This window comes from Embiotoca jacksoni, unplaced genomic scaffold (genome assembly GCF_022577435.1).
Source record: "Embiotoca jacksoni isolate LCO1_2020_lvr unplaced genomic scaffold, fEmbJac1.0.p SCAF_15, whole genome shotgun sequence".
Lineage (NCBI taxonomy): Eukaryota > Metazoa > Chordata > Actinopteri > Embiotocidae > Embiotoca > Embiotoca jacksoni.
Window position 1 is genome coordinate 3,007,405 of NW_027185285.1, and position 22,721 is coordinate 3,030,125.

The 22,721-nt window shown below is 40.8% G+C and overlaps 2 protein-coding genes across 4 annotated transcripts; both read left to right on the plus strand.

Annotated features, from left to right (window-relative positions):
• The first annotated feature begins 145 nt into the window (after nt 1-145).
• Nucleotides 146-5,299, plus strand: LOC138197857 (vascular cell adhesion protein 1). Its single transcript, XM_069148846.1, has 10 exons — nt 146-410; nt 1,370-1,651; nt 1,745-2,062; nt 2,150-2,455; nt 2,568-2,831; nt 3,158-3,484; nt 3,584-3,820; nt 3,974-4,198; nt 4,313-4,576; nt 4,707-5,299. Exons 1-10 carry the CDS (start codon nt 356-358, stop codon nt 4,883-4,885), a joined length of 2,457 nt encoding a protein of 818 aa, XP_069004947.1. The 5' UTR covers nt 146-355; the 3' UTR covers nt 4,886-5,299.
• Nucleotides 5,300-5,534: 235 nt separating this feature from the next.
• trip10a (thyroid hormone receptor interactor 10a) lies at nt 5,535-21,629 on the plus strand. 3 transcript variants are annotated; one of them, XM_069148853.1, is made up of 16 exons: nt 5,535-5,829; nt 11,186-11,301; nt 11,829-11,885; nt 12,317-12,464; nt 13,190-13,252; nt 13,725-13,829; nt 13,937-14,065; nt 14,566-14,712; nt 14,831-15,019; nt 17,443-17,607; nt 17,882-17,905; nt 18,572-18,681; nt 18,946-19,078; nt 19,310-19,398; nt 19,490-19,623; nt 20,040-21,629. In XM_069148853.1, the coding sequence occupies exons 1-16, from the start codon at nt 5,806-5,808 to the stop codon at nt 20,189-20,191; spliced, it is 1,785 nt and encodes a 594-aa protein (XP_069004954.1). In that variant the 5' UTR covers nt 5,535-5,805; the 3' UTR covers nt 20,192-21,629. The 3 variants fall into 3 exon arrangements, with proteins under 3 accessions (XP_069004954.1, XP_069004955.1, XP_069004956.1); XM_069148854.1 differs by lacking the exon at nt 17,882-17,905 and having other exon boundaries at nt 20,040-21,628; XM_069148855.1 differs by lacking the exons at nt 17,443-17,607; nt 17,882-17,905 and having other exon boundaries at nt 20,040-21,627.
• Nucleotides 21,630-22,721: the final 1,092 nt, after the last annotated feature.

Genomic DNA, 22,721 nt, shown 5'->3' on the forward strand with positions numbered 1-22,721 from the left:
ATCATCTCCTTTAAGACAGTTTTGAAATACACTTTTTTAGAAAAAAAAACCTGATTCAAAAAAATATGGGAGGAGCAGAATATGTCAGTTGCACCACAATGACTAGTAGTGGTTTCCTATTTCCTTTTTCGAGTTTCCTGTTCATCAGGGCGTTGAGCGTTGAGTTTCCTCTTAATATACATTACTTTTTTCCAGCAACTCTTCTGTTGTTGTCAGCAGCAGATTATCATCACCAGGGCCAGCTCTGAAGCGGGATTGATCTGATCCAAGTCCTGAAGCTGGATGTCCTCTGGACCATCCTGAAACACACCTCACCTCTTCCATCCACCTCCTTCCCCCCGCATGCTGATCAACCATGCTGCCTCTCAGGATGCTAGGCCTTCTCATGCTTTGTTCGTTCTTGCTGTGTGGTGAGTGATAATGAGGCTTTACAACACCTATCTTCTGATTTAAAATGTTATATGTTATTTTATTCCATAGCTAAGGACAAAACATATTTATACTTTTTTTTTTTCTTGCTTGCTTTTAATTTTGCGAGATCCATCTGTTTCCAGTGATGGCAACTACAAAAAAAAAAAAAAAAAAAAAAAAAAAAAAAAATCATTCCAATTCACTGTGTAACTTATGAAATAATTTCCTTCTGGTAAAGTTCTGTTCATCTAAAGGATGAAAATTGTCATGAATTAAGCCTTAAACTTTTAAAAAGAATATAGTGTAACAGATAAAAAAAAAAAAAAGAAGAGAGTTCTGTTAACTTCAAGATTTTAAGTGGGAGAGGTTGGTGTTACATTGAGGTAAAAGCTTCCGCTCTACTTTCAGCTTGCCGCATAAAGTAGGTGTTCTGACGGAGTCTTTTTTTTGTTTTTTTGTTAAAAAGTATTGGAACTATTTAGCAGATCAACAACAGACTTAGTTGAACACTGGTGGGGTACGCACAGCAATACGTACAGAAATAGCCATCAATATTTAATCAGAATTTATTACAATTTATCAAACTTTCTGCGTCCAAAAAATAATTTTCTCTTACAACACCCTCTTTTTAAGTGTGTGTGTGTGTGTGTGTGTGTGTGTGTGTGTGTGTGTGTGTGTGTGTGTGTGTGTGTGTGTATGTGTGTGTGCGTGCATGTTTCACAATCGTACTCTTAGACGAGGGGCCCATAAAGAGATATCTATCAAGACACTTTACTTTTATATTATATTTTACAAATGTTCATCATTTGTATGACTAGATTAGATTAGATGATTACATTTGACTTTATTAATCCCACAGTGGGGAAATTCAGTTAAAGATCAAGTCCATGTAAACTGCTGAGAGCTACAATTGGAGTGCAGCAACATCTACTTTGCATGACTGTTTGTTGATCCACAGATGCAGACAGCACATGCCCCACAGAGCGAAACCCTCTTGTCCTGGATCCTCCTGAGATCATAGAGGAATATGGAAAATCAGTCCTGGTAAACTGCAGCACAACATTTGAGAAGCATGACGGGATGTACTGGAGAGCTGGAAACCAAAGCTTTGACACAAAAAAGAACGAAGGTGTAGTCTCTAAATTAGTGGAACTGTCGGACTGGAATTTGAAGTTTGAGTGCAAAGTAAAGCTAAATGATTCACTTGAGTGCAGCAAAGAGCTTAAAGTCACCGTGTACAGTAAGTGTAATTTCAAATGAATACCGTGGAATGGATAGAAAGTTAAAAAAAACAGTCTATGTAACTACCTTTTTTCAAATTTTGTTTTGCTAGAAAATCCAGAAGTCCTTCTGTTTGTAAAACATACGGATGCTGCAGCAGAAGAGACACAGTACGACCTGCAGTGTGATGTCAGCAATGTTGCCCCTGTTCAAAACCTCAATGTGAGGTGGTACAAAAACAACAAAAACATCAGAAATGACTCTTTCAAGAGTACAACCGAAACTCCAGAAAACAAGTCTTTTGTTCTGGTAGTCAACATCAGCAGAATAGAGAATGTGGCGCCTTTAAGATGTGAGGCTCAGCTGGACTTTGGGCCAGATGGACCACAACTTCCTGTAATTTCTCAAACACTCAACATTTCATCATACTGTAAGTAAACATTCTGTCACTTTTGCTTTTAATTTTCAGTCTAGACAAAAAAATAAAAATAAAAAGCCTATACTTTTTCCTCTTCAGATGCTCCTGAGTTCAACACAAAAAATGAAACCGATGAAATCGTTGTGTATAAGGGTGAGAATATCACCCTGACCTGTGAAGCTGAGGGGAACCCTGCTCCTGTCATTCATTGGAGCGGTGATGGGCTCAATATACCAGAGGACTCAAACAATCTCACTATCACTCGAATAAACGCCAGCTCAAATTACACCTGTACCGCTTCTAATTATCTGGGAAACATAACAAAGCAAATACGTGTTCATGTGATACAAAGGTCCACAGAAGCCCCTATAGCCATGCCCATCCCTAATGCACCGACACCAAGAGGTACACACCCTTCTTTACTTTATCTGTATTGATCATCATGTGGATACTGTCAATGACTTATTTCATATCATGCACGAAAGCAAAGCTCTGATCGAATGTGTTTGCTTGTTAGCGGAAAGATGCCCCCTGACATTGACGCCCTCTGAAATTGTGGTGAGATTTGGAGATCCAGTTTCAATTAACTGCCGCACGTCAGCCACAGATGCTGCAGGAATTGGCTGGGAGGCTACAGTTGGAGGCACAGGTTTTCAACTTAAATCTACTAATTTGACTTGGGAGGTTGAAAAACTGGAAGAATGGGACTTTGACGCTTCCTGTTACATTACTCTGAAGAATGAAACCCAGTGTTCGTTGCATCCAAATATCACTCTTTATCGTAAGTACAAGTCTAAAAACTGCATTACACATTGTCACATTATCCTACAAAATATTTGACATATTAAATAATATCTATTGCCTACAGAAACTCTTCATTGTACATTAACAGTGCCCATTCATGTATATATGTAAGACATGATGCTGTATAATAGCCTGGAACATGGACTCTAATGTTGTATTTTTGTGTGGAAATTAATGAGCTCGTAGACCACCACCAACCTCTTTATTACCAATAAATCTTTGCACATTGTACATTTGTGGTTATGTTAGGTATATATCTGTGTTTGTTTGTTTTTCAGTAATTTTCCTTTGCTTTATTTACAGAAACTCCAGACACGGTGTCAGTCTCTGCACTGGACCATGGTCCGATGTTGGAGGACACACAGACCCAGCTGAAATGTAATATCCACAACGTGGCTCCAGTGCAGAAGCTCGAAGTTAAATGGTACCGAGACAATGAAACTGTGTCCACACAAAGCTTTAATGACTTCAAAGTGACCCCAGTAAACGTGTCCTCTACCATGACATTTACTCCTCTGAGAGGTCACAACGGGTCTATTTTTAGATGCAAGGCTGAGCTGCACCTTGGACCCAAAGGACCTGAGGTCCTCCCTACTGTAACCTCTGCACCATACACTGCTGTAGTGCACTGTAAGATTTCCACACACCTTATCTTTCATTACTTTTAACTTGCTAAACACCTCTCTGAATATACATTTTTGAATAATCTATTCTGATATTCATTTGTAGATAAGCCACTCATCAAAGGTTGTCCAAGCTCTTACACTACTGCAGAGCACAAGTTCAGTCTGGACATGTTGCACTGTGAAACTGATGGGAACCCTCCATCCATGGTTCAGTGGTACTATAAGGGTGAACTGGTCAATTCATCCAAGCACCTCACCAGGAATGACTCAGGAACCTACACGGCTGTAGCTGAAAATGTCCTTGGAAGGAGCAGCGCCTCTGTTTATATCACAGTTGAATGTGAGACCTGGTTCAAAATATATTTCATTGTTTTATAGATAGACATAACATTTTCTGTGATTCCCACATAAACTGCACTAAATTGTTTGCAAGTTTATATATTTCTCCTTCTGTTATTTATTCTAAAAAGTATTTTTGCCACAATGTTCACAGACAAACCATCTTTCACCTGTAATGATCGTTATGTGCTTGAAGTAAATGAGAAACTCCAAACGTGTGAACCGGAGGGATTACCTCCACCCACGGTCATCTGGTTTAAAGAGGGAAAAATGATGGCTTCCCCGCTGCACTGGACAAAGCATGATAGTGGAGAATACTTATTGAAAGCAGACAACACACATGGAACAGCCGAACACAAGCTATATGTCAATGTTTTGTGTAAGTTTTATATTTTAGAATTACATAAACCATCTTTACATGTTGTGTTGTTGAGTCAAGTACATTTTGCAGCATATGTAATCAATCTAAACTCTGCTTTTCTTTTTTTTTTAGATGCGCCAGAGTTTAAGGAGGAGAACAAAACTAAGATGGTGATCCTGGGTGAAAATGCGACTTTAGATTGCAGTGCTGAGGGGAACCCTCTTCCTGAGGTCCAGTGGAAATACACCGCTGCAGTGAATGTGATTAAGTCCACTGTGGGGCGCCAGAAGATCATCACAGTCACAGGAGCCACGTCTACCAATGCTGGTGTTTACATCTGTGTTGCCACGAATAAATTTGGAAATGTGACAAGATCTGTCACACTGGTCATGCAAGGTATGCTTATTATCCCAGAACAATTAACGTAACTGGTAAAAAAAAAAACAAAAAAAAAAAAACATGAATGATGTCAAGAATTGACATGTACTCTTTCAACTAAGGTCATTTTATTTTGCTTGTCTTACAGGTAAAACCAATCAAATCCCCTCTGTAGTCATTTGGGGGTTGCTCATTATTTTAGCCATCCTCATCATCTTCATCCTCCTCGTCTTTTACCGCAAACACCAGGGAAAACATGGACAGTACAATTTTATCCCTGACAAAGGTTCAGATATTCCTATGACTCCTGCGGGGGAGACAACTTAATGCTGAAAAATGAACTGAAAACTTAACCAGATATGACATTTGTCCTGCCTGTGCACATTATACTGACACCTTTGGAAACAGACCATTGCAAAATGGCTATGTTTGAGAGGTACTGAGCACTTGTTTGCTAAGCAGTCACGAAACATGTAAATAGTAGTATTGTTGTTTTATGTCTCTGTTTGAAAAGTCTTGTGTTGTCTTTATTTTAGTTTTTTTTTTGTTTCAACAGTGTATCTTGAATTATTATGTATTATCCATATGCTTTTATGTTTTTTTTTTTTTTTTTTTGTTTTGCTTTTGCTTTAACAGTGTATCAGTGTAAAAATTAGTTTTTTTTGATTACTGCCAAGTCTGTTTTCTTATTCTCCTTAAAATTTTGGATGTGTAAAACAAATACAAAGACTGTTGCCTATTTCCATGCTTCAGCTCTTACTTATGAGTTATTCGTGAGTTGAATCATGCTATATGAATTTCTGAATCTGCCTGCCACCATCATCTGTGTGATGATTGATAATGAATTGCAGGATGTGATTCATGTGTGTGTGTGTGTGTGTGTGTGTGTGGTGTGGTGTGGGGGGTGGGGGTTGGGGGGGGGAGTTAATGCAGTGCGCTGCCCCTTTAAGACTTAGGATTTGGGAGTGACGCGGATACGAAAGCTAGTTTGTCCCCGTTTCCTTCGCTATAAAAAAAAAAATATTTGGATAAACTAGACTAACGACTGCCAGTCCAAGTTAATTGGTTAATAATGATGCCCGTTAATATTATTTGCTGAAGAAACCAAAACCGGAGCACGTAGCGGTTGCGTGGATCTTGCACTTCGGGATTATAGTTGCCAGGGCCGTCCTCCGAGCTGTTGGGATAACTTTGGAGAAGTTCTTTGTATTCGGGATAGGCAGACGGCTTGGCCCAGCAAGCTGACCATGGATTGGGGCACAGAGCTTTGGGTGAGTCCATCATCCGACGAGCCTGTTTGGTAATATTGGCGGCTTGGCAGTAAATGCAGTTTAGTTGGGCAGTGCGTGCAGAGAAAGTGGGAAACGCCAGACGTCCTCTGGTGAGCAGTAATACATGTCTGGAGAAGCGGTGAAACGCTGGCGGCTCCTGTTTGCAAAATGCTGCATCCATAAACACTGTCCCATTTTCAAAGCATGTTCCTTCGAAGTTGAAACTCAGTGGGTTTGCAGAATCTCACTACCAACATGTTGCTCTTGTGGCAAGTGAAGCTTAGTGATGGTCAATCCTGGATCCACGTTTGGTCACAGGATATTCGGCTTTTGTTTGGAGCTCTGGTTTGACTGTAATTTTCTCCCCGTCTTCTCCTAATTTCACACGTAAATCACCTAATTTTATGCATATTTAAACACTAAATAAAATAATCTTGCGCAACAAGTTTCCAGATAACCCGGATATTCGTGCACATACTCTTATAATGACGAAAATTTATATCGGGCTTAAAAGATACTGTAAAAACGCCATTTATTCTGCCTGTACAAAGGTGTTGAAACTATGCTGAGGTGGGTTGTACCCCGTGGGCTGCTTCACTGTTTACAGTCTGGCACACCTCGCTTCCATAGAGATGAATTCAGATGTTGTGATTTGCCTTGGCAACAAACTTCATCACTGATAAAGTGCCTTTTGTGTCCTCCTCCTGAGCTGCATGAATATTTATTGAACAAACAGTGCAGTGGTTTAGAAGTGATTTTAATTTCAATGTGATGGGGGTAATTTGGGGTGTATAAATAGATTTGTTGGCACATTACTTTTTTTTTTATTAGGCTCAGCTGGCCTACATAATATTTAACATGAACTGCTTTGGCTGGTAATTGTGAAATATGAGTGCTGTTTACCAGGTCAAAACACATCCCGGTGTTACAGTCTGTTAAGTAGCAAACTGGAAGCCACTTCCTTGGTGCAACAGTAAAAGCAGTCACACTATCCAGAACGGAAACAGACCCTGTTGTCACACATTCTTAGGGAACCTGAATGTATAAAGTGGAGCATTGCAAAGATGAGGATAGGGAGGTTGTGACCTCATTACAGAGTCTCCCCCTAGGCCTCTTCCCCTGTCCCTTTTCCATCCTATGAGCTGGTGCAACAGCCTAATTAGTTTTGCCCTACTTCGATTGATTCAGAGAAACATCCGTACCCCAATGTTAATCAGAGGCTCCGTGTGAGTCTCTCCTGCTGCATCACGTGAAGTTGTTTCACTAGTTTTAGAGGAAATTCTCCACACACAAGCCATTATTCTGTCCTCAGTCAATGTGAAATACAAATGATTGAGTTTTGGTTGGAAAAATAGTTTTGTGTAGTTGGGAGTCTTTGGTCGTAGTCTCACCTGTCTCGTTAGACAAAGCCCCGCAGGCACTGCTAAAGTTTGGCTGGAGAGAGTCATCCCTTGGGCCAAGTCAGCTCTATAGCATCTGTCCCCTGATTGTCGTTAATCCAACGGCTATTTTAAGGCACCAGTTTGCAGAGTGCAAGATCAGTGTCTCGGCATTAGCTTGTATGTTGAGTGCTACCAGGCCACTCCTGAGAAGTGCAGGGTGGCAGGCCAGGCCAGGCCAGGCCAGGCCCGGGCCCTCGTTCTCCAGAAGACAGGGTGACTCAGGGCCAAAACATCCATCCAAGCCTTGTAGGTTGGCGGCTTTCAGGGTGATTCCTTTAGAAGTTATGTGCCTTTCGCATGATGCCAGTTCCTCTCTGATATTACAGGAAGTATTTGAAGATGAGGTGTAGAGGACATGCTGGATGCTTGCCGGGTTTAGATGAGACCTTTAAAACCTCAGTTTTCATCATACTTTTATTGCTCCCCGCTTTCCCAAATCTCTGCAATAAGAAATAGGTTATGGCTTTCCTTATTTGGAAGTTCTATAATTACGAAGGCAGAAGTAGAGTCTTTAGCCTATCCATAAAAAAATGGTGAAGGAGGAGAAAGATGCTCCAACTGATTCTAGCAAGTTTTCCTAAGGAATCCCATTACTACTGTATATGTAAATACTAACTCGAAGTGTCTAAACTATATATAAAGCCTCATAAAGAGGGATGCAGTTACAATGAAATAGCAGACATGCAAGCCATAGTCTTCCCACAAACATGCCATTCAAACTAAATAATTTGGAAACTATATATATATACACAACCATCTATGACTTATGAAAATCAGTTCAGTACAAACCCATTTTATGGGTACCTATAAAGGTAATTTAGACTGACTCTGGATGGCGATAAACTGCAGTAGTCTGACAGCTACTGGTGTTTGACAAGACACTGATTATGTCCCTGCAAGCTACTTTGATGTGTTTTTTTAAGACAGTTTTAATGTGGTTTGCTTTCTCTAATTGGGAATTCATGTTTTGCATCAAGACATAATAATTAATTTATAGATACAAGAAAATCAAGACATCTCGGTTTGAGCTCATCCAAGAGGTATTTTCCTCCAGCAACTCTCCACTCCACCTTGAGAAACATGATACGTGTATAATTACTTTGTCAGAATAAGAATAAATACTTGCATATAACCCCAGACATGTTTAAAATTGTAAATTAGAGTTTACTACATGAGTTGGAATGTGTTTGATCAGCTCCAACCATTTCTCATAGTTCTAACGTGTCGGACCCCATGTCTCTTCAGTCATGTTGCCAGCTGCCGCTCAAGTCAGTTTCTAGCTCCTTGTTCTACAAACTGATGATGATTCTTGAGTTAAGGCTTGTGTCCCCTTATACTGAATTACTTTTAGGGATGATGTGGTATACTAACATGTAGCCTGACATCATCCTGCTAACATCACTATACTCCAATAATTTGAAGATCACAAACAAACACAACAAAATCTTTTATTGTGGGACAAATAGATATGCTACTTGAATCATTTGCAATCTTGTGATGTTTTAAAAATGCTGTTTTACTGTTGAGAACCAAGAAACAATACAGGAAAAGTCCGTGTTTTTGTCCCCGATGTGAAAAGTGTAGACTCGACAAAGGGTGAAACACGGGGTATTTTGCACCACTCTGAGACACAACTTCGTCACAATATTCTTGACAGCATAGAAGTGTGGAATGGATATACTGCATGTGTAATGACTTAGTGTTATATCACACTGTAGTAGATAATATGATTCAAGGGAAAGGCACCAGGACACTGATTGACACCTTAATCTACTTACAACAGGTACAGTGACTGATCTTCAGATGGATGGCAAACCATTAAAATACAGCTATCATACTCGGTATTTTATGTTCAGTCCATAGCTCTTAGTTGTCTAGCCTAATATTTCTTTCATCTGATAGCCTTTGCCAACACTCATAAGTATGCACTCTGCAGCTGTATGATACGGAAGTGTGTAAATATTGAAATGATGTTTTGGCAAATACTTTGTCTGCAGGCCATTATTTTGTCTTGAAGTGGGAGGCAAAATCCTGGTCTGGTGGACAAAATATCTGCCCACCCGACACAAGGGCTACACCAAACACGTCTTCTGCCCGCCCCCTCAATTTCCACCATAGTTTAACCTTTTTCTGTACATATTGTTCCACACATTGATCAGCGGCCCAGAAACTGAATATGCAAATATTAGACTTATCTATGCAAAATACCTGTATGAAAAGCTGAAGGCAGAATGTAATCATTTCTGCTATCATAACCTTCCCCTAATATGACACAATGCAATGTGACTGACAAGTTATAATTCAAGCCTCAAACATTTAGACATTTCATCCCTCTCAGTTGCCCTGATGCAGGGTTTGAATCTTTATAAGTCAGAGTCAATGTGGCTACAGGTTGATAGCACTGCACTTCCATATTTCATACTTTGACTCTGCAGTTGTGCTGTTTAGCCTTAGATGTTATTTTAGGCCTCCCTCGCAAATGACATTTTGCCACATTACAGTGAGTTTGACAACAAACATTAAATCGAGCTTCAACTGACAAATGTTGTAAATTACCAGTTGTATGTTTTAATTCTGACACAGTCCGGTATTCATACTTGCTCCTTGAATATATTTTAGTTGAATTTTCACTGCTTTTTCCCCCTGCTCGGTTATTTTATGTGTTTGGGGTTTCTGGGTAAAACAAAATAGTTTTTGGGCTAGTGGCAACAATTTGAATTTTTTTTTCCCAGCTATTGATATAATCCTAGATTCACTATGTTTTATGGACACTGTAAATAATTGCACCTTTAGTCTTCTGTTGATGTTGTACAGTTATACTGACTGGAGACCATGACTGCTCAGTTTTAAATCAGTCATAGATATGTTGTCGCGACATTTGAATTTAAAACCCTGCTATTTGATCACTTCACTACTTTTCTCTACCTTTTTGACTTGTAAGAAGAAAATCTGTTGTTAACACGACCACCTTGGGACCCTTGAAAGTTGGCTGTATTGACTATCATTTCTTCTGTTCCACAATTAACGGCCCTAAATTAACCCCCCAAAGGTGCCTATTGGTTAGGTGTTATTGCGCCGATGGATTGCAGGCCTCTGTTTTAACTTCTAACTGTGTTCTGTAATTAGGTCAAATAGTGTCTCAGTCATTTGGGGGTTGGTCTATTCTTTTGTTTTACCTGAAGGGCAGAAGAACATGGCTCGACATGTCAGGAATCACCTTTCAAAATGCCCCCACCTCAATGCTGAAGTCAGCAGCAAAGAAAGCGTGAGGGAACTGCTCTTTGTGCAGAGTGAGAGAAGATTGGTTTCGGTATCATCTCGCACTCCTAACAGACTTGTCTGAGCTTGAAGGTGTCATGAAGGGCCTTACGAAATGAGCAAAAAGAGAGGAAGAGAAACTCGTACTGTACAATCTGAAAGCAAAAAGTCAGCAAATGTTCTTGTTAGTGAAGCAAACACGAAATCAGTCGAAGGTTTCGATCCGTAAGGACTTTAATTAGTTGTAGTCATAGTGTCACATTGTTTTCAAGATTACTAACCCAAAACATTTGACTGAACACTGTTCAACCAGATATGTGTGAGAAGAGCATCTCCCTTTTCCTGCCTGAGAAGTGTCTTATGACCCCATGTCCTTTCACTGTCTTCTCCCTCCAACAACATGGGTGCCCCAATGATTTAATGCCAAGCGGAAGTTTGGAGACCGTCGCTAAGGCTCTGTGCACATGTGGAGAGCATTCTTGCAATCGAACTCGCAGGAACAAACCGTGATGTGTTTAGTTTATTGCCTTTCACTCAAGATTCCTCCAGATGACCTCAAACTCACATCTCGGTTATTACCTGGAAGATAATACATGTTGCGCATCATGCTGTGTGTTGACTTTTCTTTTCCTAATTTGTGTCTCATGCTCCTGCAGGACCAATATGACATAATTGAGAAGCACACACAGTCCGGCCTGGAGCTGGTGGAGAAGTATGTGAAATTTGTGAAGGAGAGGACAGAGATTGAACAAAACTATGCCAAACAACTGAGGTAGGCCTCGTTCTTTTTGTGCTATCTGCCTCAAATACTTGTGTGCCAGTGTGTTTTTAACAGGCTGTTTATGAAATGTTTGTAGGTCTTATGACTTCTTTGGGACAGAAAGTAACTTGTCACTGAAACGTTAGCCCAATTCTACAGCTGCAGTGATCTCGCTCTCTCCCTATACCTCTCCTCCGTTTCATCATGCATCGTGCTTCCTCTCCCAGTTGTTTTCCAGTCTGCAGGCGCATATCTGTTGTAGTGCTGAGCTTTGCTGGAGAGGAGAGGAAGTGGGAGCAGACTGGCACATGATGGACAGGATGTGGAGAGTGAAAGGAGGAAGAAGAGCTATTGAAATATGTTCATAGTGAACTTTTGATTTGAATCCTAATGTGTGAAGAAATACAGCCAGTGGTTACACAAAAATTGTTTAATTTATTGAACTTTCTTCTGCTGTCCTCTTATCTTTTCAGTAATTTGAGTATTTGTTAGATATTTAATTGTCTACCAGTTGCTTCATGTACTGTCACTGTCCACAGGACCCTCTCAAAGAAATATAACCAAAAACGAAGCAGTAAAGATGAGCCAGAGTGCAGGTGAGTGATTGTTGCAAAGTAATCCTTCAAAAAAGAAAGAAAAAGAAAATAGGTGCAACTGATTAAAATGTTTGAGGTTCAGGAATCACTTTTTTCATTACATTCAGCTGAAATTGAGCTTAATGGGGGGGATTTTAATTTTACAGCTTGTTAGGCATTTACTGAGGAAACCAAGAAATGAAAACGAAGATGAGCTGCAAATAGAATCGTTTTGTGACTGGTGTTATCCACGCAGTGGTGTGGGGCTGTTGTTGGTGCCGTTCAAATGTCCATGGAAGGAAGCAGGAATAAGGAAGTCATGAACTTCTTATCATGACTTGGCTCATTGCTGACTTCTCTTTGAGCCTGTGTGTATTTATCATCTTATCAGTAAACCCATCACTGTGTCCTTATCTCTCCACCCTTTCCTTTCTCCTCCTCTTAAATGATAGGCTGTCCAGCTACCAGTCTTTTTTGGACATCCAGAACGAGATGAACGACTATGCGGGGCAGAGAGAGCTAATTGCTGAGAACTTGATGATGAACATTTGCATCGACCTCACCAAGTACCTGCAAGAGCTCAAGCAGGAACGAAAGACGGTGAGATTGATGCATACCAGAAACGCAGTGTGTTTTAACTGTTTAAAGTCCATCTTTATAACAACCAGTCTACTGCAAATAAATTCAACTTGGGATTTTTTGCACATTCATGAACGCAGGCTCTTTTCCTGCAGCCTTACCTCTAGCTTGTTAACCATGTTGTGATGGTGCTCTGGGCAAATTTCCCCCAGTTTTACTAGTTTAATTTTATACTTCCTGATTTGTATCCACTGCAAGTTCCTTTTTCTGCTGTGTATGACACAAATATTAACAATTAGGAATTGTGTTTGCATTAGTGTGTTGGTGTGTGCCCACGGCACCATATCGACACCAGCCTGACGACATGCCAAACGGGATTTTTATTCGGCACTTACAGCACACCTTGCTAATGAGGAGTATAAAAGGTGGGGAGGGGAAAAGAAGAAAATGTAAAAGAGGAATGGTGATAAAGCGGGAAAGAAGCATGGCATGAGCCATGGTGTGCCATTTCTCCATGAGGAATGCTTTGGCTTCGTCCCGTCGGTTTGCAGAACAGTGCAGCCGTATACAGCCTCTCGCTGAAGACGCTATGTCTCAAACAGACACACTGGTATTTGTTTTCTTGTCTGTTATGCTGTGCGGCTTTTGGAGGTCATTGTTTATTCTGTCTGCCCTCACACATGGTTTTCTCGCTCTCTGTCATCTGACCCTCCTCTCACTCTGTCTATTTTTATGAATGTCTGCAGTATCTGATGGAGGCCAAGAAGGCCCAGCAGAGCTTGGAGGGCACGTACAAACAGCTCGACAGTGTAAGTGTAGTCCTAGAAATTGAAGTTTGGTCCAAACCTTTTATTCTGCATATTTTTAACATCCAACCTGTTTGATGTTGTTCTTTTGCAATAAGCAGAGCTGGTATGTTACATTTGGTTGTTGTTGTTGTTTGTCTTGAGCTCTCTGTAAGTCAATGGTTGCACATTCAGTGTGGTCAGCCAGGTGACTATATTTGTCAATAGTAAAAACAGATTAACATAGTGGAAAGCCGCCTCACGAAACTCCTGTTGCATCATCAGTCCAACACTTATTTACTGTTGATTTGAGTGTGATGTCCCAAAAGCCTGGAACCTCCTCTGCCCCTCCTTCCAGACAGTAAAAAACTCTTTACTTAAAGTAGTAGTCTTCATATTTCATCCAGGCAATGGCCTCACTTGGCTGGTTGACCTGACAACTTGGCTGTCTCTTTTTCTCTCTCTCTGTCTCTCTCTATTTTTCTGTTTACATCAGAGTAAAAAGCGCTTTGAGAGGGAATGGAGAGAAGCTGAGCGTGCAGCACAATATGCAGAAAAGACGGATCAAGACATCAACGCCACAAAAGCCGACGTAGAAAAAGTAACAAGGGGGACAAAAAAAATATGATATACTAATGCGATTTAACATGACCCAAATGTAGGATCAGAAACTCTTTGCTAACTTATTTGCTTTATGTGTGGATTTAGGCCAAACAGCAGGCTCATATGAGAGCGCATGTCGCAGACGAGTGTAAGAACGACTACGCTGCTCAGCTCCAGAAATACAACAAAGAACAGAGCCAGTTCTATTTCAATGATATGCCACTCATTTTCAATGTAAGTGAATTACCTATTGCAATATGACAACCTGTCGACAACATGTCTTTGAGCTTTTAGCATGTGGTGGAGTGATAGCCTCTGTTAGTAGGTCAAAATCGGAAAAACTGAATTTTTCAGGGGGAAAAATTTAATTGTATGGTATACTGCAAAATTAAATAACTGTGTTCCAACATTTTAAAATAAGTTTTACCTCATATTTAGTACTTTTTCTTTTTAACCAAGTAAACAATTTACTCATTGGATAAAGCTAGAGAAGAAGTCCTCAGATCATTTTATTAGACCAATAAATTAAAATTAAAAAATATTTTATAATCATAGAGTACTAAACCTGCTCACTGTAGTTGTTGTATTTTGTCCCAAGAGAGGTCGTGTACGATTCAAATATCATCCTGTGAGCCTGATGTTGAAATACACATTGTATTATAGACTATGTATAATGCTTTGTCTTGACTCTAAGAAGGTCAGTGTTTGAGCAACTGTTGATTTGTGTTCACCAGAGACTGCAAGATCTGGATGAGAGGCGAGTACAGAAGTTGGCGCAAGGCTACGTCTTGTTCTCCGACACAGAAAAGCATGTGATGCCCATCATTGGCAAGTGCCTGGAAGGCATTACTAAAGCCGGCACAAATGTTAATGAGAAGAATGTGAGTTGGTCTCAAAAATTATAAATGGATTTGAATGTGCGACATGACTTTATGCAGGCGATTTGTTTTAGTTGTACATCTGCTTGAACATGACTCTCCATAATTGCATTTAACGCAGGACTCCATGGTCGTAATAGAGCAGAATAAGTCCGGCTTTGAGCGTCCTGGGGATTTGGAGTTTGAGGACTACAGTCAGGGCATCAATCGAGCCTCCTCTGACAGCAGCCTGGGCACACCTAAAGGCCCCATGGACCTTCTGGGGAAGAACAGGAGCAAAAACTTTTGGCTTTTCAGCAAGAGGAACAAGGTAGGACACTTCACTCTAGCAGAACTTGTTAGTCTAATTTAGCCTAATGACATGGCCTAACACTAACACGTGTGTGCTTTGTAGAAATTATGAAGTGAGTGTGTTAGCAACCCCCCCCCCCCCCCCCCTTCTCCCCCTCCCCCCGTATTCATGATTGGGAAACCTGCAGGTTGGTAGTCGGTCAGATTGGTGGGTGAACTCCTTGCATAGCAAGCCAGGAGATCCCCTACGGAGAGCACTCATGGTGGTCCTGTGGTTGCAGCTACACACGCATGCAACACAGACATTCACGTCCTTTCTTATCTCTAAAGCGCAGTATAATAATGCATGTGCCCCTGTTATTACATTATACATGAACTCACATGCACCCCAACACTTCTGGAAAAGGTCCTTTGCATGAATCTGTCCCTGGCTGCGAGTGAATAAACCTTGCCTACCCCCCCCACACTCTCCCTATCTCTGCAGCGTGGTTTCCAATAGGTCAACTGGTAGTCAGCATTCTGCTGTGCTTGTGCTTTCATCAGCACGGGACCCAAACAACATTGAATTTTCCTCTACAGGCATCCACAAACACACTGCTTCCATTATGCTGCCCAGAACCTGGCATTATGTGTCGCATCACAATATAATCTTTGTACCAACATCTGAATGACACCAGGTTTGACAGGTCAGAAAACCTGGATCAGGTCCAACCACACATTTATGCTCTAAAATGTAAACATTCACATATTTGGATTTGCTCTTCCATTTAGGGCAATAGTGCTTCACTACACTGTGAATCTTATCTCAATGGAGCACTCTCACTGAGGTCCAAAATTAAACTGGTGATATCAGTGGCTGACCACTAACCAGCGTATGGTCCCCCTCCTCCGGTCCCAGCACTAAATGATCCCTTCTTTCTTCCCCGCAGTGTTTGCCTGTTCAGCACCTCTCTTCTCTCTGCATGTCTTACTGGCTGTGCTCCGCTCTGCACTCTTCCTGTTCTGTGTATGTGTGTGGCACAGTGCTCTGTGTCATCAGTCATGCTCTCCCAATTAGGCCGGAGCAGTATGAATAGGAGGCTGACTGTATTGGCTTGAGTGAGCCCTTGGTTTATGTCTGGCTCCTAAAACATTCCCATTCTTAACTGCTCGCCTGTACTTAGATCTTCATAACTCTCGAGAAAAGTAGCACCTACCCAGTAGATGTTCACATAATAACAGTGTTGTACTTCCAGCCCTCAGTATTTACACAAGGGACCTTGTTGTCAGGCTGTTTTAGACATTCAGTATTGAAGACTAGAGGCCATCAGCCTCCTGTGTAATTTAGCTAATAGATCCCACCCCCACCTCTCCACATGTAGATTTATGTAGTTCACTCCAGGCATGTTTTCATTTTAACCTCTTTCTAATAGGTCACACAGGGTATTCATTAAGCCCCCCCCCCCCCCCCCCCCCCCAAAAAAAAAAAAAAAAAAAAAAAAAAAATCTATATTCACATTCCCACTGTAGTAATTAAGCAGCCTATTTTTAACAACCCTACTGCTGTATGAAATGGTATTTTATCTATATAGGTCAGACTCAGGATAGAGCCGGTTGAACTGTGAACATGAATTTTCACACTGAATCCCAATGATTGAGTTGGCTAATTTGGCATGGGATTTTTTTCTTCACAGCATGGGTCATATTTTCAGTTTTGGCAATTATACCTGTCATTTGAAAAAAATAAATACTGACCGAACTCACTGTAGACAGTCAGGAATGCTGCGATCAGAACAGACAACTTCACACAGCTCTGTAAACTCTGAAAACAGTGCCATATAAAAAACATTTTTTTATTATTATGGCAAGCCGGAGCATTGGAACATAGCAAACACAAGAAATCAAAAGCAGACTGTGGTAGTAAAACTATGAGTTAGCACTGTCAGAAAGGAAGTGGTGGAGTAAAATATCACCATATGATATTATTTATGATGATAAAACTATGAAAGGTTGAGCAACATAGAAATATTCAAATCTAAACAAAACAAATGTGATGAAGTCTAGCTGGCTTGCCCCAGGGTTCTTCCTGGGGCTCCGCCCTTAAATTTGACTGCAGGTGTTGGGCTGCTGTAGCACTAGTGTGGGAGCTGTGGTTGGTTGGTTGCTGTGTAGTTTTAAATTATTTTTTTTTTGATGTGTGTTTATTGGAGCCAAAGAGACCTACGTGTGTTTGTGCTTTCATGCTCTTTGGGCTCGTGTGCTGGGTTCGCTCCAGTGTTGTCTTCCTGGCTTTGTGGTGTGCTTTAAGGTGTTGACGGTGTCTTTTTATTTCCCTTGTCACCTTGTTGTTTTTGTCCTCCCAACTTCTCTGTTACTCCAATCCCTCTTTCCCCTCTATACACCAACCTATGCCTGCATACCTCATTCTCGGGTGCCGGTACTTTTGATCTTACCCCACCCCAGCTCTCTTCCTCCACGCTTACTCCTTTCTCCACACCCCCCGCCCCTTCACCCGCTAACGGACCCCCTTCCCCCAAGTTTGGCCGGGACCCCCTGTCGTACTGTTTGAAGGAGATCAATAAGACAGTCAAACCCAGAATCTCTTCCTTCCGGACACTCAGGAGATCGGTGAGTCACCAGAGGAGATGGTTCGGGTGCCGGGGAACCTCCACTCATAAGGGCTCACATGTCACCCTGTGTTCATGCCTCTGCAAGAGTCCCTGAAGTCCTCAGATGCATCAGACAATTATTGTCGTTCAGATGTGGACATGCAGTATAGATCTTAAATGTTTATGTGTGTTAAAAACATGTAATGAACCTCCTTTTGGGGTAGAAAATAAGAAACATTTTTAAGGTTATTATGTGATTTTTCTATACACGTACTGTCTCTCTTCCCCCTCAGAAGTTTACTCCAGAGAGGACCATGGTAATGTTGACAACTAAGCTTGTGCAGAGCTGGTGTGGGGTGGTCTCAGTTGTTTGACACATAAAAATGGCCACTTTTTCTCTACAAGAACTCATCTCATTATAATTTTACTTTACAAGCTTCTGCTGGTGTTTCTGTGCTCCAGGGAGTTAACATGCAGCACATTATTATGTGGCTTGAGTTTGTATTCAAGAGGTGGCCACCTGGTGGTGGAAGGGAGGAGTGCTTTGTAGCGGAGGAAGCAACTGAGCAATCAATTATTCGATTTTGAACTAGCCGTAATCGTGCACTTTTTTTTTTGCATCTCCTGTTTCAAGCAATACTTTATTTTTTTTAAAATTTGTAGTTAAGAAATGGGATTTTATAAGAGGTTTGGAGTGTGCCATATTGCATTTGTTGGTCAATGGGTGTTGGTTATGTGTTCAGCTCACTGATGGACCATACGTCATTGGATTTACATACATTTCAAGAGTAACAAATGTGAAACTGGAAGATCTGAAGCTGATGTTTGTCAGTTAAACAATGTCCTCTGAGCTGAACTCAAACCACAGTCTTGGTGTGCCCACTGAGTTGTCTGTTTCTCTTGCTATGGTGACTGCCGTTATGAAACTCCTTGGTGTGAAACTTGGTTCACTGTTAACCCACCCTTCGTTTGACCTTTTGCAGCCCACGGTGACAGAGGACTTCGGTCATCTCCCTCCAGAGCAGCGCAGGAAGCGGTTACAACAGAAATTAGAGGAAATTTGCAAAGAGTTGCAAAAGGAAGTAGATCAGAGGTGTGTTTGTTTGTGTGTTCATGTGGGTACCCTTCTGCGTAATAATAAGCATCTCTGTGAGAACTTCTCTGTCGGGAGTGTGGATATAATATTCATGCAGTGTACACAACTCTGTGGTGTCTGCGTGTGTTTGAATTGTTTACCTACTCCTGAGCTCTGCAGGGATCCGATTTCGACTGAAAGTCACTTTCCCTCTTCCTCCCTTGTTCCTGTGTCTCTCTCTCTCTCTCTCTCTCTCTCGCACACTTCTCTTTCTCTTTTCAGTGAAGCACTGGGAAAGATGAAAGATGTTTATGAGAAAAATCCTCAAATGGGAGACCCTGCTAGTCTGGCATCCCAAATCACCCAGACATCCCAGAATATAGAGCGGCTCAGAGGGGAGCAGAACAAATATGAGGTAACCTCTGTTGTTTCATGTTACGAGACCCTTATTTGATAATGTATTATTAGGTTGTTTTCTTCAGTATCAATGTAAACCAATCATAGCTGTTTGTATATCCATGGGTACACTGCAGACAAGAACGGCTAATAACAGATTAAGCATGCTTTTAATGTCACTTTTACCAGCATTATCTCGCAAAATAAACTGTTAATTATGTTTTCTTTGTGGCTCTCTTCTCTCATGGAGACTTGGCTGGCTGAAGCAGGAGGTCGCGGGGACACATTGCGCTATAAGGCTCACTCATTTAACAATAATGGAGGGCACGATGTACACAGGTAAGATCAAATTCTGCTGATAAAATGATTATGTTTGAAACACTAGTTTGTTGTCTGGTCTGTAGAGTAAACTGATGTATTTTGTTTCCAGCCCCGATGGAGCTCACTCCGATGAAAGCACTCCTGATCCCTCCCAAGCCATTTACGCTGAGTTTGATGATGACTTTGAGGACGAGGAACTCACTGCTCCCATTGGGAAATGCACCGCCATGTACAACTTCCCTGGTATGTAACTCACTCACTCCATTGCTGAAGAGCACATGTGCAAGATGATCTCAGTCTTTGGACCCCACTGTTGGAAGACTATTTTTTGTTGTTGTTGCTGTTTGGCAGTAACAAATACAGAGAGGGTATTTTTTAAGGTTTTGTCATTTGTGATTATTTTTCTTTCTTTGATTTTTCCTTCTGGTGATCAAATAATACCTGTAGGTTCTGCCATTATAATAATTGTTTTGAAAATATCCAGCTGCGTCTAGCTTTCGGTTGGGAGGAAAACATTTATCACACCAACATAAGAGCTGAGATCACAACCAATTATTGAGAAAATGTTTTTTTTCTTCTATAATCTGACTAACCAAGATTTGTGTGCATAAACTAGCACAGCGACATTTGCCATATCCCAGTCTGTCCTTCCCTTTCAGGTGCCAGTGAAGGGACCATCTCTATGCAGGAAGGGGAGGTGCTGGCTGTTGTGGAGGAGGACAAAGGGGATGGTTGGACCCGTGTCCGGCGGAGCAATGGGGATGAAGGCTACATACCTACTTCTTACGTCGCCATCAATTTAAACAAATGATAGACACATGAGGAACGAAATAAAAAAATTGGATGAACACTTCACAAAACTGTACGCAGCTCTTCCCATTGGACCAATTATGAAGAAGCCACGGCACTAATGGACAGGACCACCACAAGATCCACATCAGGTGCATTGATTTCTTGAGTGCGGCGCTTCTTATATGGGCAGGAGAATGGTGCCAACATTATGTTCCTCATGGTTTACATTACATAATTGTAATCCGACTTACCTAAACCACAAGGTTATTTTACTTTTTGATATCATGTCATTATAATTTTTTGGTTTTGGTTAAAAAGTCTTGCTTTCAAGAGGCACCATTATGGTACAAGTGCTTGCCTCATTCCACTGCCTAGTGAGGTGTTAGCCTGGCGTGTGAGACGAAGAAATAGAGGAGGAGGAAGATGAGTGCTGCTGCCATCTTTACACTGAGTGTTGACACCAGTAATGCTTAGGAGGAAGTTACCTCACTTGTTTACCTGTTCGGTTCAAAATGGACCTGCTCTAACTCACCACTGAAACTAGAATATATGACTGGTTTCAGTTCTCATTTGTCTCAAGTGTGCCATTTTCTACCTTTTAATAGCACCCGAGTGTCCCCGGGGGATGAGGTTTGGAGGAAGAATGCTTCACTTTTGTTTTTCAGCAGTTTTGTAAGACCAAAGGTGTGGACTGCTCTTCTGCCATGGTGAATCACATACACACCACCATGCAAGCGCTTCAATATTCAGACAATCACAGCCATATCTTCATTTAAGTTTATTTCAGAACTTTAGCAGTTGCAAGGAAATGCATTAGCTCTTTTCTAACAGTCACAACCTGAAAGTTGTACTAAAACTAATTTATTACAAATGTGTATAAATAAAATGTTCATGTTTCACAGAGGTTTGTATTAAGGATGTTCTCATGTTTTCTCCTTGCACACATAGTGGACAGTCTAGCCACAAAAGGGAGTAAATAATGCACACAAAAAATGTGCTCCATTAAAACTATTGTATTTATGTAATAAATAATATATATTTTAGCCATCACAACACCACTATTGTCTTATTAGCTTTTTTTTTTTAACTATTCAAATAAAGATTGTTGCATTGTCAGCGAAAACTATAGGTATCTAATTTTGTCGCTAATAATGTTTTATTTGGATTTACTTCACACCTTCTCAAGTTGATCCACATCCTGTTTTATATGTTGTTATGGAGCCAGCAATAAGCATTACTCCTCAAGTAACTGCTCATGTGTCTTCGGTGCCTTTCTGGTTAAAAGCATTGTGTAAATACCATTTTTGCATACAAGATATTTTCTGTTTTTTTCAAGACTTAATACATGTAAAGCACATTTCAAAGTGAGAAGTGGTCATCTCTGCACTTGAGAAATAAATAATTGAAATAAACATGGTATCTAGTCATTCTGTAAAGTTTGTGTAATTTTCAGTGTATTGACTCCATTGATGCAAGCTGACACAGCTCGAGGTAATTATTATTGGGAACGTTGGGTCTGTCTCTAGTTCTAGTTGTCCAGTAGTTGCACGTGCTGCAGTAACTGAGTGGAGACTACAGTCTTGTCTGTGTGCAAGTGAGGCGTTTAGGGAACATCCGTACATTGTGGAGTCTACTGATAGTCTAAATGTTTAGGGAACAGATGTAAATTGTAGCTACAGAAAATAATTTGGGTTTCACGCCCCCCCCCCTCTAAAGTGCATGAGTCGCTGCATGAACATTGGTCACGCTGCACGCACCCTCACAAGTAAATTCCAAACCTGCTCACACGAGGAAGAGAGGGACAAATAGATGTACACACAAACAAGAGAGAGCAAGAGAGACTACTAACTTACCTTTTGAGTTGTAAGCTAAAAGTAACAATCTGCACATCCCACAAGTGTCCATGTTTGTCTCATTTCTTATATTAATTCTATATGTGGTGTGCAATCAAAAACCTAAAGGTACAGTCCTACGGATTGAAAAGCAATGTTTCATTTTTGGAAAATGTAGCTGGTCAGTAGTAACTTTTTTATTCTACCAGACTGGTAAGCCAAAAAGTTAATTTTGTTCCCCGACTGTAATCGTAATATACAATATTATTATTCCTGTACTGTAACATCAGAGTTGTGCATGTCACGTCTGCGTCATCTGGAACAACCCATGTATCTTTCGTAAAAATGTTAAAAGCCCCAAAGTCTGAGGGGTCACGGGGGAGTCGAGGATAAAGATTCCATGCTCAAAGTGGGCTTTGTTCTTGTGGCGTAGTATTTTACCCATTTAAGTGTTTCTGTCCCTTAGAACCACCCAGGCAATATATTTTCTACTCTCTAGTTGATACTTTTGAAAATGAATCACTTTTACTGGAATCTGGAAACGAGAGTACAGGAATTTGTAGTTTCTCTGGAATGAAAAATGTGTCTCCATAGCCTATAACATGAATGAAGCAGTAAGAACACAGAAGATAAAAGATATAAGAGAATGGATGCATTGAAATCACTACTTTCTAAATCATGTCATGGCTCGACATATTAGTAGTTGTTTAAAAGAAA

Coding starts and splice junctions, on each gene's coding strand:
- trip10a (XM_069148853.1), top strand. CDS start 5,806: ATGGATTGGGGCACAGAGCTTTGG. Junction 13,830..13,936: donor CAAAAGCCGACGTAGAAAAA/GTAACAAGGGGG, acceptor GTGTGGATTTAG/GCCAAACAGCAGGCTCATAT. Junction 19,624..20,039: donor CGCCATGTACAACTTCCCTG/GTATGTAACTCA, acceptor CTTCCCTTTCAG/GTGCCAGTGAAGGGACCATC.
- LOC138197857 (XM_069148846.1), top strand. CDS start 356: ATGCTGCCTCTCAGGATGCTAGGCCTTCTCATGCTTTGTTCGTTCTTG. Junction 1,652..1,744: donor GCTTAAAGTCACCGTGTACA/GTAAGTGTAATT, acceptor TTGTTTTGCTAG/AAAATCCAGAAGTCCTTCTG. Junction 2,832..3,157: donor TCCAAATATCACTCTTTATC/GTAAGTACAAGT, acceptor CTTTATTTACAG/AAACTCCAGACACGGTGTCA.